At 35.3% G+C, this 17,080-nt stretch overlaps 1 protein-coding gene across 10 annotated transcripts in view; it reads right to left on the reverse strand.

Moving 5' to 3' along the window:
* LOC125651974 (H(+)/Cl(-) exchange transporter 7-like) overlaps positions 1-17,080 on the reverse strand; it is a 65,004-nt gene that overhangs the window by 41,914 nt on the left and 6,010 nt on the right. For 2 of the 10 annotated variants that reach the window (XM_048880846.2, XM_048880837.2), the window contains exons 2-3: positions 13,108-13,328; positions 10,573-10,605 (exon numbers count right to left, since the gene is read on the reverse strand). In XM_048880846.2, the coding sequence (XP_048736803.1) occupies positions 10,573-10,605; positions 13,108-13,233 (159 nt within the window). In that variant the 5' untranslated portion in view covers positions 13,234-13,328. Of the gene's footprint in view, positions 1-15; positions 252-9,024; positions 9,048-10,572; positions 10,606-10,833; positions 11,538-13,107; positions 13,329-17,080 lie in introns of those variants that run through there. The other 8 variants (XM_056152762.1, XM_048880853.2, XM_056152773.1 and 5 more) reach the window with 6 other exon arrangements.

The raw sequence follows: 17,080 nt of genomic DNA on the forward strand, positions 1-17,080 counted from the left end.
GGATAGAATACTCACCTCTTCCTCATGAACATTGATCTGTAACAGCTCCAACATTTCACTGCATAGTGATTGTAAAAAATCCCAAACTGCCAAAGTCCTCATTCAGAACAAAACACTCAAGGAAATAACTCATAAAATAAAATAAAAAATCACAAGGGAGACAACTACAGTTAGCAGGCAATTATCACTCCTGTCAGGTATTCACATTCAGACCTATGAAAAATCACTTTTGGAACCCAAGGGTTTTTTTCCAGTTAGGTATACTGTCTGTTAAAAGAATTCTATGACTTTTGTGCACCTTTCTCAGTCTAATAAATTCCGACACAATAGGACCTTGCCTGTAGAACTTCACCCAATATAAATACTAGTAAGTCTTATTGATCCTGAATACATCATTGTGATTCCTAATGTTTACGTGGCTTTCAGGTTTAAAGCATGATATCTTTTTCTTCCAAGCCCTTGCATGGCATCTGACACAATCTGAGTGAGCATACAACATGATCTTGGAAAATTAACACTAGATTGATTCAATTTCCATGCTGCCAGATATTTAATTATTCATCTTCTCATTCATTCACTTACTCATTTTCTTTTCTCTCTGGAGGTGGCACCTCAAGACTCATGTGAAAAACTTCAGTAACCCTTCTTATGGATAGGCAGCACAGCAGCATTAAAAATGATCTGTCATTGATTGATAAAATCTTAGTCATAGGAGGATCTTCAACACAAATATGTTCAAGTCATGTGGGGGTCCTCAATGTCATTGTGGAGAGTTATAAGTATGGAAATTTAAGTTATCTCCCCTAAAAAATTAGTGAAAAACTTATTAATATTAAATTGTGGTCAAGTTAAACTTTCCCTGGAATTGAATTAATTTCTGTCTGAAATTTACACAAATACCCCTTCAATACTTTTAGTATACCTTTTTAAATTCGGTGGTTTAGACAAAATATATTATTATACTTCAAGGGAACGACACTACGGTTATTGAAATATTATTGGTTGAGCAAATCATGTGGTTGAGCCTACAAACTATCAATGTGTTTTGGGACATTGTGTACAGCATCCCTTGGGGGACCTTGTCTACTTTCCATAAACTCTACATTAAGGTAAACCGTAATAATTATGATGTCAAAATACATGCAAGTCATTTCCCGTACCGGGATTCTCATATTTTGTAAGGTGCAAAAGGATCCTTCATACACAAATTACTTATAAGTTTCATCACCAAAAGTGAAAGGAATTGGCATTCAGGGAGGAAGCAAACATAAAAAATGCTTATCACTTTATTTCTTTGCTTGTCTATTCTAATATTGTTGACGATGCGGCGCTACTGTTAGAACTAGATCAGCTAATTTAAAATATGAATTAGCAGATACAAGATCTTTTTTTTAGCAATTTCAATTGCATTTCTGTAGTCTTGCTTTGTTTCAGTATAATAAACAAGGACATATAGTACCTTAAACGGGCATGGACATGATTTGAGTGAGAACAAATATTTTAGATAATAGATTCCTAATATGATAATATTTGATACGTGTAAAACATCACAACATAAATTCCTTAACATTTCATCACAGTTGATAGAGAACTAGTGGAGATCTTTGAGGAAAATAAAAAAAACAAGATGTGTTTGTGAAACACAAATGCCCCCGTTAATGGTCAACTCCAAAGATGGCTAAGGTCACAAGGACAAATACTTTGGTACCAGTAAAAAGATCTTGTCAAAAGAAATGCTCATGCAATATGAAAGCTCTAATATTTACCATTTAGAAGTTATGACCAATGCCAAATTTTTACAAGTAGGTCAAATGTCAAGGTCAAAAGGTTTAGTACCCACGGAAAGGTCTTGTCACAAGGAATACTCATATGAAATATCAAAACTCTAGCACTTACTGTTAAAAAGTTATTAGCAGGTTACTTTTCAAAAGGTGGGTCAAACTCCAAGGTCAAGGTCACAGGGTCAAAAATGTTGGTACCCATGGAAAGGTCTTGTCACAAGGAATACTCATGTGAAATATCAAAGCTCTAGCACTTACTGTTCAAAAGTTATTAGCAAGTTTAAAGTTTTCAAAAAGGTCAAACTCCAAGGTCATAGGGTAACAAATGTTGGTACCCACGGAAAGATCTTGTCACAAGGAATACTCATATACAATATCAAAGCTCTAGCACTTACTGTTCAAAAGTTATTAGCAAGGTTAAAGATTCAAACAGAATGAGACAGGACAAAAACAATATGCCCCCTTATCTTCGATCTCGGGGGCATAAAAAGAATTTTCTTCTAGCATCATCGGATACCCATGGTTGATTATGCTTCATTCCTCTCTCCATCACCGATGAGTCCATTCATTCTCATGAATAATTAATGAGGTAATTTTATTGGTCCTTCAGGGAAGGCCGAAAGTGATATTGTCCAATCAGTAAATCCCTTTCTACACACTTTCATTAGACAATATTGCTGTGATAATGAGGTTAAAAATTACTAGTCTACCTTTACTACCTTTAAAATAGAAAAATTTGAATGGACAGCAAATTTAAATCATTATTCATGAGAACATGCAAATTGGTATGAATTGACCCACAGGTGATGGAGAGAGAAATGAAGCATAATCAACTATGGGTATCCCCTTGCAGTGTGGGCAATCAGTAAATGTAAGTTTCTTCTATGAAGTCCCATAGTGGCCGTGAACTTTGACCATTTAACACCAAAATCAAAAGGGTTCTTCCTCTCTTCATAAAAAAAAAAATACACGTGAAAAATCAAATCAATTGAGCAATAATTTGGCCAATAGAGTATCTAAAACTTTTTCTATAAAGTGCCATTCTTAATAACAAAGCTACATCTGAAGAATCAAATCAAGCAAGCAAAAATTGGCCTCTAAAGTGTTTACAAGCTCATCGTTACACATATATAAACATATACAGTCCCGGCCATTATTACATGTACATCCCCTCTCACAATGAATCATGAGGGGACAATAAATACAAGCAACAATTATTGGTATGTGGACAAAAGTGAAATGTACAAAGTACCTAATATCTGCGTTTTAGTCTGCTAATGATAAATTATGAACAATTTACATACAGTTTCACACTGCCAGTAAAATGTCAAGATATGTTCATATCCAAGTTACATGTAGATCTATTCAGTAGTTTAGTCAATGACTTAGAGGTGTTCAAAGTTGTTGAAACAATTTCTGTATTTGATGCTTTACAAAGAAAACAAAATATGGACAATTTTTAATTTTTCATTATATATATATATATAGACATGATCCAAATGCAACATTTGATTAAGAAAAATCTTTTAGATCTTATGGATTTCAAACCTTGATCTCACAGATCTTTTTCAGAACATGATTGCATGTGTGAAACATTACATGACAATTTGACCCTGACTCTTTGATTCTAAGAGCATAAGAATGACTTTTTCCCATTTATTTACTGGCACATCTTGCCAATTTTTCACTGAAGATTTTGGGCAGAAAATCGTTTTTATTTACATAATATAATCTAAAACCCTGATGTCAGTAGTTAGAAATTGAGGGTTTGTCAGGGAACTGAAACCATAGGTATTTTCATTTCAATTGTCCAAATAATTTATCCTGCTACCATTCTAAAAAGATGTATTGTGTTTTCTATGTAGCTGATATTTCCCATTAGTATCCTTACTTCACAGAAAAAATGCAGCTTGACTTCAAAGATTTTAACACTTCATAACCATTTCCTTTCTTATTATTTCTATTCCCTCTTTGAATCCTTTACACACAGAGAGAGATGAAAAATATGTATGTAACATGAAATGAATGCTTCATTACTGAATTCAATAGTATAGGCTCACGACAATGGAAGACATAGAAACACATATGTTCCTACATTGCTGTGGTGGAAAATTATAAATAATTGACTACTAAGGAAATGCCAGGCTTCCATTTTCATACTTCATTCACCTATCATCTACTATGATCTGAAACAATGATTGTGACCTCACAATACTGTTTTCACAAAATCAATGACGAAATGATCAGACGTCCACTCCAAGCTCAGCAGTGAGATGTCTTAGTATAATAAATAACACCATCTACTTTTGACATGGACTATTCATTATGAAATATCAATGTCAAGCTTATGATATGGCTTGTCCCGTTTGAGATATTAGGATTTGTTTGAAGATCTCTATCATATCCAATAATGACTATGTCCATGTGCAAAACTGTCAGTATTTATGGGTGGATCCATGAATTTTGGAAGGATTGGTCCCACAGGAAGATGTTTGAGGACTGCCTTTAAATCCCCTATAGGAGGCAGATTGTCCACAATACCCACCAGCCCATCCCTCCTGGAAACTCTTGGTATTCAAACATATAAGCTAAGGACAGTTTCCAAGCAGCTGTAAAACAATTTTAGAAGAATGGTACATTTGTCATCAACAAATAATGTGCTTCTAGAAAAGTTGTTGCAGAAGTCCTTCATGCAAAGCCCCTGTCCCCTTCTTCTCTCTCTTTCTCTCTATGACGAACAGGGCTACATGATGGGGGGAGGGGGTGGGGGTAAGGGTGACCCTTGGAAGTTTTTTGGCATTCAACAATACTAAATATATTAAAAGGTTAAAAGGGAAAATGGACATTGTCAGCATTATCTACCTCTTTTCTTCATTTAGAAAGGGTAGGGGATGGTCCTGATCATTGGATCCACCTTCCAGATATGCCCATACAGTATACAGAATATGTACATGTATATAAATAACATAACAGTACTTACTTTCTTTGCAATTCAGTCATCAATTAAATTACTGTATATGAGACAGAGTCTGATATTTCCTGAGATGAAATTATTTGTCTTTTTGATTTCATCTGTTTTAAGAAAATTAATGCATATTGATTGACTGGCACACAAATTTAAGTATGAAGTGACTATAGACCCAGCACTGGACTTTAAGCAGCCACCTGAGGAAACCAGTAAAAGTGACCTTTATAGAAAAGTGACCTTTGAATACAGGTTCGTTTTTCCATAAAATCAAATTGTGATTTTTGTTGGTTCTGTGTTTTATATTATAGTAGGTCATGGTGCACTATTCTATCTGACATGTGAATGCATTATGTATTTCTCTGAGAGGGAGGTTGCAATATCTATATCCATAATGGAAAAAAAATCTGGAAAACTGCTTGACCTACTTTTAGCCCTAAAGTAAGTCATCGTGCACGAATCCAGCTGAAATGCAAACTAAAACAATATGTCCCCTTTCTGGGAAGGGGAGACTTAATTACATGGAAAGTAAATTTCTCTTTCCAGCATTCAATTTGACATAAAATTTATTTATGTTTATGAATCTATGTCATGCAGGTGCTTTTATTCTTCAAATTTTCTGAGTATCCCACCATCATTCTATATTACATACTTTTCTTTCAAATTATCAATTCGATATTTGGTTTATTGTATTTATGAATTCTAATTGTTTTAATATAAAGGTACTAGCTTTCATTTTGATGCTCAAGACAGTACATTCCATGTTTGTAGTGATTATAGTCAAACTACTGCATGGGGCAGCACTTTTTTTTTATTAAAGTCAGTGGTGGTGTGCTAAATTATCATGTATCAATATATATTTCCAATTTCACAATCATAGTAACAACATATATTAACCTGTACTTTTCATTGAGGGAGTTTTAAAAATCCTTACAATCTGGCTGACAGCCAAGGATTGACATCCACACTATCACTACAACCACAACATCAATTATCATATAATGATTATAGACATATCCAATCAAATTAAAGCTGTATATCACACTAGAGAAAATGTTATTGATGGAAAAAGAAGGATCTGTACCATAATATTTTGAAATCCATGCAAAACTTTGGTTAGCTCGATTCTTAAAAATCTTAAATTCAGTATCTTTTGAAATATGTTTGTTTAATATATTTTTTTTTCTAAATAGCATGGGGGTTTTTTTTGAAGATTTTAGCTGTAGATTTAAAAAATCATTTACAAATAAAAAATTTAATTTCCACAAATATTTTTTAATTCAAAAACTTTGAACATCTACCCAAGTTTTCTTGACACATTTTATAAGATATCTATTTTGTGCATAAATCACTGCAAAATTTGGACTTTTACAGACAAACCTTTTCTATTAGTCGGGGGAAAACACAAAAAATTCATATGAAATAATTGAGAACTTGTATCAGTCTTTCCATGGTGAAATTATACTTCATATGAGATGCTTTAATGAGCCATAAGGTGCAAGATCAAAAGTTCAATGTCTGACAAAAAACTAAATTCACATAGTTTAATGTTGAAATCAATCGATTAACAAGTAAAAACATACAATTTTAAATAACACTCTGTATACCTTTTCTACTGTTTATTCACAAACGAAAGTGTACATTAGAACTATTAAATGTTCATTAAAATGTAATATTACTATGTGGTTTTTAACAGTCACTTGTCTTTTTTCTTTTTCCACTAAAGTGTAATTGATGTTGGATGACAGAAACTTACAGGAGATTTTATTCCCCCTCCCCCTAACTACTGTATTTAAATTCAGATTTTTATCCGACATCAATCTTTTGATCTTGCCCCAAAGTAAAATATTGGTGTAACACAAATGCAAAACATGTGTGATTTATCAGGGCTATCATTACAAAAAACTGTTACAACAACTGTCTCAAATCTTTTTATCAACAGATTACATCATGTTTGTATACATAACCAATGATTAAGAACATTGGGGCAAAAGTTCAAATGGGTCCTCATTGCCCATCTGAACACTGTTATCGCACCTTGAAGAAAACTAGCTTGATAACCTAGAAAGAACAACTCAACACATCACCAATATATACTAATGTGGATTTTGCCCTTAAAAAAGACCCAGAGAAATTTGTGGTCAGTAGTACTAGGCTCTGCGAACAGAATGACCCTAGAGAGAGTTCTGATGTACGACTGTGCTAAGCTCCGAACATTCAAATAATGCATAAAACTCTCACAATCTAATTAAAATTAGATCTTCCATCCGCTCCCCAGTTTTCGATACGTCGCGACGTATCGAAAACTGGGGAGCGGATGGAAGATCTAATTTTAATTAGATTGAAAACTCTCAATGAGTGTACTCCAAAACTTCTTAATCACTTAACTATTAAAAGTGAATGAAACCCACTCTAATAATTACTCAATATTTATTCATAATCATGTAATTCACATTAGTGATATAAAAACGTGTACTGAGTTTGATAAATTTCCAATTTCAGTCAACGTATCACAATATTCCATTATTTTGATCTGTTTTTACATGAAAGGGAAATGAAGTTAAATTATCAACTGATCAATGAGACCAAATAAACAATATCAAGAACACTCACACTTATAACACCCATTAAAACAACACACTGTAATATACACAGACAATACAAAAGTCAAACAACATCAAGGGGGGAGTATAAGCTAACCTTTATATAAATGTGTACAGTTATCCAAAACAAGCTGGAGTTAATGCAATACTAAAACTTTCACATTACCACTTTACAAAAAACATTTTCTTGTTCGATCTGTTTCCCCACCGAAAATTATCAATGATATTGGAAAAATGGCTGATATCGTGGAATATATATTCTGTCCCTCTGAATTCTCCAATAAAGGTTTCTTCACTATTCTACATCTAAACAGACAAACAACTCTCTTCATATCTATTATTTCTTTGAAAACCACACTGATTGAACTACACATCTAATTCACAAATAAATCATAAAGAGATCCACTTTACCAAAGAATTCTTTGTAGCAACCATCTACAAGTTTGTATCCATGAATGCTTTTATATGTATTTTGCTGGTTATTATGGGATGTTCTGTTGTTATCAAAAGGCTATAGAGCCCTTTATCTTGCACATGCAAAGTCAGTAAACCATAATGGGCGTGTTCAAGATCATAGAAGCTACAATTGCAACAAAGTTAGACAATCTAGCTCCATGATACAGTCATTAAGCATCATATTCATCAGGTATATACTTATACGTAATATCCAGGTGGAATAATACATATTCTCAATAAATTGCAACATATCAAGAAATGTAGATATCACAGACAACACAAAGTCACTGTCTTGGATAAGATGCTTTGCATGAATTCTTTCATTGGCATACCCATACCTAGCTAGGCAAAACTATAGTTCAGTTTTGTGATGCTACCAAGCAGTATATAATTACTCCTACAATCTTGAACACAGCCCAAATTTAATATGAACAATCTAACCTGACATAATAGCAGTTAGTATCAACTTGAGACCTACTTTTTGTACCGAGACTGTCAGTTGATTGTCTGAGTTTAGATGAAAGATTCACATTATCACACCGGTTAATTACAAAACCTATTCTGAAAACCGCAGATTTAATATTTCTTACATTTATATTTTTCTAAGTTGTTCTTTTATCAAAAGTGTGTAATATTTCTCACATTTGGTTCAGCAACTTTTCCGATTTCTTGTCCAAGGTATGTAATATTTCTCACATTATTTTCAGTATTTCTCTGGTCTAATGTTAGGTGTTTATGAAATACACAACGACAGTGGTCTACTCTGGTATATTTACCAATATATACTCAATGACATTTAAAATGAAAGGATTCCTAGGACTTAATCTTGACAAAATTCTTGCAACTGAACAACACAGATCTCTAGATGCAGTCTCAATAAGCTACTAATTCATTTCATGCCTATTTACTCTATATCTACTACAAAACATCCACCCCATGGACATTTCTTCACACTTAGATTTAAGGATTCCACCGTAAGTTACATACATTTTAATAATTAAGCTACATGAATTGCATATTCAGGGTTTACCAGTAAATGCAATAGTTTTTATATATCAGTTGTCAGGTTGCTACAAAGCTGAGCATTGTCAAAAACAATCTGAACTAAAAACAAAAATTCATGTCTATACAACTACTAGTGACTGGCTGTTTGAACATCCAGTATGTAGTATATTAGACAACACACACACAGCATAAAATCAGTCCAATTTCTCGTTACCTTTACAACCTCTGACTGTTGTACTGTGGAAATAAAACATCAATGCAGTGCATAAAATTGCTAAATAATTTCTATTTCTTGTCCTAACTCTAATGATTAATATACTTGCACTCAATTACAGCGAGTCAGAAAGTTTCAAAATCTATGATATCCTTGCAAGTAATACAAGAGAGATAACTTCAGCCAACTAAATAATAGGTTTTAATTTTGTTTTCAGAGTGAACTTTTTCTCTCTCAAATCTCTGACTTCAGATGAATGATCAATAATGATCTAGGACTTTATTATATATTTTAAGAAACACTTCTGAATCAAGTTAACATGTGTTTAAAACTAACTTTATACCAGGTTTCACAAGCATACAGATACCATGCAACTAGCTGCAGAACTGTAGAATACGGTGATACAAGACCTCAGTTGTTCGCAGAAAAAGTTGCAACGTAATTTGAAGATTATTATAATAGGTGGATCTGTAGCTCTCTGGTATATTTTCCGAGAGAGAGCTACAGTTCTGCAGCTACCATGCAATACAATTACATATATAGAAACACATGACAGGGTTTGACACTAAACACTAGCCCAATTACTTGTGAAGTCGAATCTTATTAAAACACTAACCAGGAGAGTTCATAATTAATTTAGACCTTAAGTTTTAAATTTCAGTACTTTATATCAACATGGCCTAATGCTGAAGTTGAACTTTAAATACTTTAAAATTCTTCTCCCAGCAGGAGAGTACACCCACCCACCCACCACCCCCACCCCCCTCCTTCCCCATTGTCAGAAAACAACTCAATCGGTTGCCACTGGCAACCAATCTAGTAATTCAAAGGCAGGAAACTACAGTATTTCAGCTACTAGCCTAAAGGAAAACCTTACTGAAAGAGTTACAGTCAAACCCTGCATGGTCCCTCTTTTCACATGCAATGTCCCACTTCTTGAGTAAACTGTCTTTCAATACATATACCATGTACTATAGAAAAGCAGAATGACTCTGGCACTATATGGTACTGTTGTCCAGAGGTCATGACCATAGGTAACAACAGTTGGCAGATTTAATATATAGACTAGATCATAAGGCAACATGTTTTGTCAAACAACAAAACTGTTGTCCAGAGGTCATGACCTTTGGAAACAGTCGGCAGGTTCAATGTAACATAATGTCCTTAAACTCTGTCAACAAATACATGTACTTTGCTAAACCTGTATTATCTACAATAAAGCAAATAAATTTCAATAGCACTCTAAAGATCACTGTAACAGATAATGTTGATCATGGTCATCATCAAGATTGTATGAATGCAACATCAACTGTCCAGTAATTTAATATATGTCAGTCCAACAACAAATTATTCTGGACCAGTCAACAATTTCCAGTGCAAATATATAATCCTATAGCAGTATGCTAAGATAATAAAGATAGGAACAACAACTAACTACACTTCCTTGAGAAATAAGGATGCCATATAAAGTAATATTGTATAATATCTAAAATAGCAATTTATAAGGAAATTAGCCATGCAATACTGGAATGTCAGACATAGAAATACCTTTGATTCAGTGCCCACATGTATGATCTCTTCCTACGTAAAATCAAGTGAGAGTAATAAAGTTAGTGCCTATCTATAAAGCAATATTTTTCAGAACTTATTAAGTTATAAGACCTAATAAACCAAAACAGCACAGTCAGCTGGACCTTGGCCACCCTCATCCAGACATAGTTTTTCTACAAATGAGAAAATTATCACACATCCCTGCAGAAAATAGAAATCTCCATAATTTAGTATGCAGTGCATAATTGCTGTGGTTACCGTGCTGGGCCGTCTAGTTGTTCTCCCATGTGGAACAACTGTGATCTCCCTCTCACCTCCAGCCAGAGAAACAGTGTGTACTTCATCCATAGTGTGTTGCAGTCTCTAGCTTCCTACATTCTAACAATTCTACCTTATAAACCACCATCTAAAGTCAACACTTACATAGAATCAAAGTACATATTTGAACACATGTGTCAAAGGAGGGGTAGTTGATAAGAACATGTTCACCCCGATTATATACTGAACCTCCTCTTCGTCTTTGCAGTTTATCTCATCAAGACAAATGCATGTTGACATAGCCTTAAGGTTATCTCAATTTTCCTGATAATAATTTGTTAATATCGTCATTAATTGTACAAATATTACATTTACCTTCCATATTTCAAATAAGTGAAATGTTTTAGAATTATCGCTATTCAACATTTAACACCAACAACTGTAAAACTGGAAGATATCAGCCAGCCTTCATGACTGAAGGAATTTATTATTTAATTTCGATTCAATACATTTAAGGACACTTGATACAAAAAAAATGGATGCAAGCGTTGATATATATCATTTGGCTTAGTTTGGTTGTATTAAGTACAAACATAAAATAAGGGGCTCCTTAATTTTCTATGATGTTCAAAAGTTGAAATATATCACCCATTCCTATTCAACTCTATAAAAATTTTCCTCCTTAGTTACACCATATAATACGTATACTTCTCTATCTCATGCAGCTGTACATGTACAGCACTAGGGGTGTCTCAAGAATTTTAAAGTGCTATATTGTATGCTCTCTCTCGTTTTACTAAAAACAAAAGGAGTTATAACCCTGTGCCCTTCCCTCTGGATTCATCACATTACATGTTACATTGGATTAATAGGATTCACTTCCTTACAATGACATTATATTTTTGTTACAGGGACTGGTTCAGTTTTCTTCCAAGATTTTGTTTTCCACTTTTAATGACTAAAGTCTACTGTCTAATCATGTAAAGGGTTTCATAAAAAATTAAGATTATAAATTTTGACAGAAGTTCATTTTAGAGAGTTTGCTATTTGTTGTGCAATCAAAGATTGGGGTACCATATATCATATGCTAATTAATGAAAATCACCATCTACCAATCATCTAAACAATGGAGAGTGTAAAGAATATCTAGCTGGTCCATGGGGACTTGTCATAAATGCATATTTACATTGATATAAATGCATTCATTGTAACTCCACAATGTAGGATGCCCAAAACATATAGCCATTGTATTATTTCTGCATGTTATGCACTTACTTTTGCAGCTATTCAAATTGAACCCAAAATGATTTACTCCAAAATGGTACACTGTACACACTTCCTTTATATCAAGTCCAGTCGGCTGTTTTCAGTCAAATGTGAAAGGGGGTGACTGAAATGTTCAGATCTTTCAGGGCTTTCTCTTACTTCATTGCTGTTTGAAATATCTAACAGAATGTATCATTGGTCCATCAATTGACACAGTGTCAATAAATGGAACATCACCCTTTCAAATGGCATCACAGTTGACGTACTTTTAATACTGATAGATCCCACTGACGTGAGAAGATTTTAAGGAAACATTCTATACCATTTTGGGGTTAAATCATAGATCGGATTTTACTTACATTGCTGTACTAGTAATATATGCAAATGCTGGAACCAATAAATTTATAATGTGATAATTTCTTATGACTGTTCTGCATCATTTGATCTTGTGGCAAAGTTCCCTGGGGGAGTTTTATTATTTTTATACCTGGGTCCACTCCCCATGACTAGGCTAGCACTTCATGCCACATTCTTGTTTCTGTTGCAGTACTGTAGGCCTACATATATAGTATTTATATAATAAAATGTATCTCAGTATATAAATTTAATTGTATTAATTCAAATATGGACTTGCTCAGAGGGTTTTTTTGGGGGTGGGGGGGTGGGGGGGTGGGGTCTTTCTTTTTTCCGAAATATTACTAATAATATGCAGACTATGAACAGAAATTAGAAGGGAATGGTGTTTATATATATGGTTAGTGACCCAACAACACACAAGTAATAATTGAATTTCATAAATATCTTAGATTTAAGTTAGGCGTGTGTTTGCGAAGTTTAATAACGGTGCTTTTTGATAATCTCCATGCATTAGTTTGGGGGGAATGACCTTCAGGACAGAGAGTGTACAATAAATTGACTGATCATTGGTAAATTCATATACATAAACAAACTGTGCAAAGGAAATTTAACAAACATTCATTGGTGTGCAAAAAGCTTAATAACACTTACCTTTACTTTTCTGTATTTTACATCTTTTGCAGGTTTATTGCCATTTTCAGCGTGGGGAATGTCATTAGCTGTTTCTGTTGGGTCTGCGAGCCTTGCAGACGCCATTCCATCGAGGTGAACTGTCATATTCACCCTCAGACGCAAAAGAGTTCCAGAGATAAGGAGAGACTACCGCAATTAACCAGAAAACTAATTGATCCACAAAAGCCGCGAAATTCAAACTGTAAAAAGAAAAGACAAATAGGTAAAATACAAATCTTTCCTCCATATTCAATGTATTTTCTAATTTTCATACCGATGCCTCTTCATCTTATGTATATAATCAAAGCCTGGGTCATTTATTCAGATATCGACTTGTCTTATATCTAATTAATTGATAGAATAAGATTATCTTCCCCGCCCGCCCCTCAAAAAAAAGGCCCACCCCAATTTTTTTTTAATTTCGGAAAAAATTACGATTTCAAACATACTTGCTTCCCAGTGACATGAGTGAATTATTAAAATCACAGAATGTTGGTTTTATATCTTCTACCAAGGATTCTTTTAATGTTAACTTGATTACACTTCGTGTGATGCCTTTTGTCATTATTTTTTTTCTCGGGAAATAAAAATTAAAAAATAAAATCCTCCCACCCACCCCATATTTTTTTTGTGACCCCGGATGATAATCTACTAATTAATTAAGTTGAATTTGTTTATCATATTAGTTAGTAATTCTTTGTCTAGTTTGTCGCGAATTATGTTAGGAGTTCCCCGTTATGCACATACCCGACAAACTAGACGGTGAAATGAAATATCTAAAGTACTGCCTAATAGAAATTGTCACATGTCATTCCACTTCAAAATTGATTGCATAGAAATAAATGTGAATATTCATAGTCCTGCTGTAAGATTTTTAAAGATATTTCCTATATATGCCTATATGTAAAACTTTGATCCCCTATTGTGGCCTCGTTCTACCCCAGGGACCACCATTTGAACAAACTTGAATCTGCAAGTTACGTATCTCGGAATGCTTAAATATTAATTGATTAGGGCCCTGTTGTTCTTGAGAAGATTTTTAAATGATTTTAATATCGTATACATCACCATGGAAAATTTTGATCTCCTATTGTGAATCCAACCTACCCCTGGGGGGCCATGATTCGAACAAACTTGAATCTACACTATGTCTGGAAGTATTGTGTCTAAATTTCAACTTTTCTGGCCTAAAGGTTCTTTTAGAAGACGAAGATTTTTAAATGACATCACCCTATTTTTGCATTTTCTTCATTATCTCCCCTTTAGAGGGAGCATGGCCCTTTATTTGAACAACTTAAATTTCCTTTACCCAAGGGCTATTTGTGCCAAGTTTGATTGAAATTGGCCCGGTGGTTCTTGAGAAGAAGCTTTTTAAGAGATGCCACCAAATTTTTACTAATTCTTGATTATCTCTGCTTCAAAAAGGGCATGACGCTTCATTTAAACAAACTCAAATCCTCCTTACCCAAGCATGCTTTGTGGAAAGTTTGACTGAAATTAGCCCTGTGGGTCGAAAATGTTAAAAATTTAAGGACGGACATACAGACAGACTGACACAGGACAAAAGATAATCAGGACTGCAAATTTTATCGTGCTACACCTGCCGTGACACGGGGCCTCAGTTTTTGCGGTCTCATCCGAAGGACCGCCCCAATCAGTCGTCTCCTACGACAAGCAAGGGGTACTGAGGACCTATTCCCACCCGGACGAAATATCTCGTTAATATGAGAAGAGATATCTTAATTACACGAGAATCATCTCGTAATTACGATATCTTTTCTCGTAATTACGAGATAATTATCTCGTAATTACAAGATAATCATCTCGTAATTACGAGATATTGGAAGGTGTGTTGGTGGTGGTGTTTCACCACAGAGTAGTGTGGCGGGGATCAAAGTTGTAGATCTACTGCTGCCGCCGGCTAATCTAACGTAGGCGACAAGGGACAGTGGAGTGCGTAAATCTTGTCCTGCCAGTACAAAGCCTCTACACTGCCAAGACTCCTTTAATGCCTCCCTGTGGCAATGCATATAGACTGGAATCTAGTATCTCAGGCTGAATGGGGGGGGGGGGGGGGTCTGGAAGATGCATGGGCCTCAGAGATGCAGCGTGTAGGCCTACCGGTGTGTGGACATGCCCTAACACTCATCAACCTTGCCCCAGATATGGGTTATATTCGGCCAAATGAGGGTCGTTAATCATGGAGGGTAACTCATCTAGGCGAAGGAAACTCTGGTATAAAACCTTAATAGAGTAGCTTCATGAGCTTTGACAGGCAACAATTCTAAAGGAAAGAAACCTTGAATACAAAGCCTTGGTCCACCATGTTGGAGACTGAGCAAGGGGGTAATCTCTCCTCATAAAAAGTACACCGACTACGGAAACAAGGACTAGAAATAATTTAAATGTCCCCGCGTCTACAGGATAGCAGCAGAATCCTGCGTGTGTGACTGCTGCTAGTGAAATCCGACCGGAAGCTAACAGCAGGAAGAGTGTACAGAATCCTGCGTGTGTGACTGCTGCTAGTGAAATCCGACAGCAAGCTAACAGCAGGAAGAGTGTACAGAATCCTGCGTGTGTGACTGCTGCTAGTGAAATCCGGCAGGAAGCTAACAGCAGGAAGAGTGTACAGAATCCTGCGTGTGTGACTGCTGCTAGTGAAATCCGACCGGAAGCTAACAGCAGGAAGAGTGTACAGAATCCTGCGTGTGTGACTGCTGCTAGTGAAATCCGACAGCAAGCTTACAGCAGGAAGAGTGTACTGAACACGAGAACCAAACTAAGAGTAGGCCTCTGGAATGTCCGTACCATGTATGAGACTGGGAAACAGATGACATAGAAAAAACTGCACATTCTAGGAATAAATGAGTGCAGATGACCAGATTATGGAAAGAATACAACCAGTACTAAAGACAACAGTTAATAGCAAACTACGAGGCGAACAGGCAGGCTTCCGAAAAGGAAAGGGCTGTTGTGACCAAGTGTTTGTACTAAGAAACTTTAAGCAATGCACAGAATGGCAGATACAGTTAATCATTAACTTCATAGGTTTTGAGAAGGTCTTTGATAGCATTCATAGAGAAAGCTTATGAAAGATCTTACGAAACTACGAAATACCATCTAAGATCGTAGATTTGATTAAGGCTTTCTACTCCGAATTCAAATGCACAGTTGGCAAAACATCTGATACCAGCTTCCCTATGAAATTTGGAGTTAGACAAGATTGTGTGATGTCATGCCTGTTGTTTATTACAGCTGTGGATTGGGTATTGAGAACAACCCTGAGTGGAGAAAACACCGCCATTAGATGGATCCTCTTTTCCAATCTTGAAGATCCCTACTACACAGATGACCCTGCTCTACTGTCACGCCTTGAAACCTATATGCAGAACAGGACTTCGAAGTTACAATCTAATGCCAGCAAATTATTAAATCGCCTTAAAGATAAATGTGAATAAAACTGAGGTAATGTCACTGAACACAATGCATCGAAAAGGAATACAACTAGATGGCAAAAACCTGACAAGTGCAAGAGCCTTTACATATCTTGGAAGCATTCCGACAACAGGTGGTGGGGCTGAAGAAGACATCAAGGCAAAACTAGGTAAAGCAAGAGGTGCCTTCAGAGACCTTAAGAACATCCTGGAAGTCTTACACCGTAAGCAGGAACACCCACCAAGATAAGGTTATATAACAGTTATGTTCTGTCAGTAATGTTGTATGGTGCGGAATGTTGTAGGATGACAGAGAGGGATATCCACTAACTCTCAAGTTTCCACAAAGGTTGCTTCAGAAAAATCTTGAAGATATTCCGGCCTACCAAAATCTCTAACAAAGATCTACATGAGAGAACACAAACCTCAGGCGTACGTGCCATTCTTAAGAAATACTGTTGGCGATGGATTGGACATGTCCTCAGAAACAGATCGACAACATCACCAGGGTATCCTTA

The sequence above is a fragment of the Ostrea edulis genome, chromosome 1 (assembly GCF_947568905.1).
Source record: "Ostrea edulis chromosome 1, xbOstEdul1.1, whole genome shotgun sequence".
NCBI classification, from domain to species: domain Eukaryota; kingdom Metazoa; phylum Mollusca; class Bivalvia; order Ostreida; family Ostreidae; genus Ostrea; species Ostrea edulis.